The sequence below is a fragment of the Quercus lobata genome, chromosome 9, assembly GCF_001633185.2.
Source record: "Quercus lobata isolate SW786 chromosome 9, ValleyOak3.0 Primary Assembly, whole genome shotgun sequence".
Taxonomy (NCBI): domain Eukaryota; kingdom Viridiplantae; phylum Streptophyta; class Magnoliopsida; order Fagales; family Fagaceae; genus Quercus; species Quercus lobata.
The window spans coordinates 5,022,603-5,026,026 of NC_044912.1; the positions used below are offsets into that span (position 1 = coordinate 5,022,603).

The 3,424-nt window shown below is 35.9% G+C and overlaps 1 protein-coding gene across 1 annotated transcript; it reads left to right on the forward strand.

The window, feature by feature from the left end:
• Nucleotides 1-443: 443 nt before the first annotated feature.
• On the forward strand, nucleotides 444-1,849 carry LOC115960413 (zinc-finger homeodomain protein 2-like). Its single transcript, XM_031079301.1, has one exon. It carries the CDS (start codon nucleotides 716-718, stop codon nucleotides 1,586-1,588), a length of 873 nt encoding a protein of 290 aa, XP_030935161.1. The 5' UTR covers nucleotides 444-715; the 3' UTR covers nucleotides 1,589-1,849.
• The last annotated feature ends 1,575 nt before the right edge of the window (nucleotides 1,850-3,424 follow it).

A 3,424-nucleotide genomic window follows, 5' to 3' on the forward strand; every position in this document is an offset into this window, starting at 1 on the left:
GTTGTTAACACCTCTTGTTGTTTTTAAAGAACATAGAATAAGGTTCAATTTTCTATCCCTCACTATATAGAGAAAAAAAGCTTTGTTTCTTAAATTTGTAATAACACAACACTATATATATACATTCTTAATCCTTGAAAATTATAAATCATAATATGAAACAAACTCTCTTAATTTCTTTTTAAACGACTAGAGAGTGCAAGTTTTAGTTAATTTTTCAACCAATAAAGTAATAAAACAAGAGACATTAATTTCGAACTGTGCTCACTCTAGAAAGTTTAGAATAAACAGCGATAAGCATGAACCAAATCATTATTAGATTGTACAAGAAAAATGTAAACAAAGTAGAAGAGACCAAAAAAAAAAAAAAAACCGACACGTGTAAGTTAACAGACCTAAACCTATTCTATTCCATCTTTGTTCTTCCCTAGGGACGCTTGTCTTAAATGCATTTCACGCCTCATCTTCACTGAATTACCTAACGATTATCATCGTCATGATGACTACGACAACCTCAACTTTGGAATCACAATTCCTCCATTCTTAAAAACAAAACCAAACCCACAAAACCTCATTCTTCTACCTTAACTTTTTGTCTCAACTTCCTACTCTTTTCTTTTTCCTCTAAATCTAATCCCATTTTACCTTAAAAAAAACCAAGACACCCAAACCAAACCAAACCAAACCAAACCCAACTCAACCCTCTTTTATTTTCATGGACTTAACCGTCGTACCTTACGACAACCACACCCCCAAGTCCGAGAACGAAAACGACGACGTTAAGAAGAAGAACAACAACAACAATAACCACCATAACCACAACAACAACAACAATGATGTAGCTGATCGTGAACCGGTAGTTATGAACCCGTCGAATAAGACCGTTAATAATACCGTTATTACCGTTGTGTACAAGGAGTGCATGCGGAACCACGCGGCCTCTCTAGGTGGTCACGCCAACGACGGCTGCGGCGAGTTCATGCCACGTGGCACCACCACCAACAACAACAACGTTGTTAAAGATCAGCAGCATGAGAACTCGCTCACGTGCGCCGCATGTGGCTGTCACCGCAATTTTCACAGGAGGGAAGTATTCGGTGGTGAGCCGCCGCATCACCATCCCGTGCACCTGCACTCTCCGCCACCAATGTTTGCGTTGTACAACGGTGGCCCCGCTGCTGTGCCACGTGGGCATCCTCATCACCATCATCATCAGTATCATCAACATCACGGTGGTGATCATCACGACCGTGGACGGTCAGAGACGCCGGAGAGAGTAGTGGGGCCCGTGGCGATCACGAGGAGTGGTAGTACTAATAATACTACTAGTGCGAAGAGGTTTAGGACTAAGTTCACGCAGGAGCAGAGGGAGAAAATGCTAGAGTTCGCTGAGAGGATTGGGTGGAGGATACAGAGGCACGATGACGTGGCGCTCAACCAGTTCTGTTCTGAAATTGGTGTCAAACGCAATGTGCTCAAAGTGTGGATGCACAATAACAAGAATGCTCACCGCCGTAGAGAATCAGGGCCCGATGACTCACCTTCGGAACCACCACAACAACAAGAAGAACAACCTATTGGATCATGAGTCTAAGTGATTAATTAACTAATAAATATTTGACTTTTTATGTTATTATTATTATTATTTTTTGGGTTTAATTTTTTTTCTTTTTAGTTAACTTTGTGTAATGACTAATGAATACTAATGTGAAATGGGCTTTTTTTTTCTCGAAGAAAAGTTTTTAGGGGTCTGTACAAGTGAAATAATTGTGGGTTTTGGTTTGGTTTTTGTAACTTTTGATGATTCTAAGTTCAACAAAGTTGGTGCAGTTCTGACATTTTAGGAACAGTAGAATACGTGAAATTCTGGCTTTGAGTATGGGGGCATTATGATGTTTTGCGCTTTGTGAAAACTTGGATCATTGGACTGACAAGACCATATTTTTAGGTTTGCATGGTCTGAAACTGTGAAGAGAATCTAAAGCGAGGAGTTTTTACATGGTGGGTAGAAAAGGCATACAATGTCAATGATTAAGTCTTATCTCAAAATTTTGAATGGTTTTGGATTTTTAAGAAACTAATCAATGTTGATCACATATCTGTGTTTGTAATTAATTAGTATAACATAGATAAGAGAGGATTGCAGAGTAGGTTAAGATCATACTAAAATCTAGTGATGAATCCACAAAAGGCAAAAGCAACTATAGATAAAAATGCATGACAAAATTAAAGGAGTTTTGAGTTATAGAAAGAGAAGGATATGCAAAGATATATACATAATGCCAATGTCAACTATATATGGATACCTCTTTTCCATGTAAAGAGCATTTATGCATTTGCATCTACGGTAGCAAGAAAGCTAACAGTTTCGTTTTTATTTAGCATGCTGGTTGGAAGGGAAAACCATCAAAGCATGCCAGAAAAAGAATATACAACAAGATGTTGAAAGTTTAGCATCTTTGTTTGAGTGGTTCACCGTAGATTATATTTGGGGTAGATATTACTTGGGTTTCACTGATTGCTAATGGATTTTCTTTTCCTGCAATTGATTACCTCTGAGATATGGAACATGTATTGCCGTATTTACATGCTTGTTAGACATTGAGTGTAATACCCCCATTTTATTTTCTGATCATCACCGTCATTGTTATTATTATTATAGAGTCAAGTTACTATACATGTGCGCATAGTAAGATGAGAGTAGATAATTTTGTAGTGCTACAAAATAGGTGAGAAAATTAAAGTTTTAGTGTATACAATTTAGTACGGCAATTAAAATAATAAATAAATAAATAAAAGAGGAAGATGTAATGGGGAGTTTTACTTTGTAGGTTATTCATATAAAACTTTTGGAATCCATTGGAATTCCAGCTTATCTAAACAAATAAACCTCAAATAGTTAATTGAGAATTAAAGTCTTGGAAGTATATTTAAGTTTTATGAGCTTCTTGGAGATTAAAGAGATAAGTTTTAGTGGGTCTTAAACTCTAGCCCAAGTAAGAAGCATATTTAATGTGTAAAGTTAAAGAGTAGTCATAGGGTTTCTTGCGTGAAAAGCATAGTTTTTAAAACTGGACCGGACTGGGAGGTCAGACCATAAAACTAGGAATCGGGATGACAACCGGTTTTTTAAGCATAAAGAACTGGGTTTTTTGTTAATTCTGTGAACCGTTAAAATCGGGATTGGATTGCACGAACCGGTAAGAACCGTGCGGTCCAACCCCTTAACAATTAAAAAAAAAAAAAACTTAACACAATTTTATTCTATTTAATTAAATTATCCATCTCTTACAAGGAATAAAAAAAAATTATAATTAAAATCCTTCAAAGATATTCAACTTTACTTCAAAAATTAATCATAAATTTTAATGTTTTCATGGTTATTATTTTATTTTATTAACTTTCTTATTTAATTATTAAATAT

Coding starts and splice junctions, on each gene's coding strand:
- LOC115960413 (XM_031079301.1), top strand. CDS start 716: ATGGACTTAACCGTCGTACCTTACGACAACCACACCCCCAAGTCCGAG.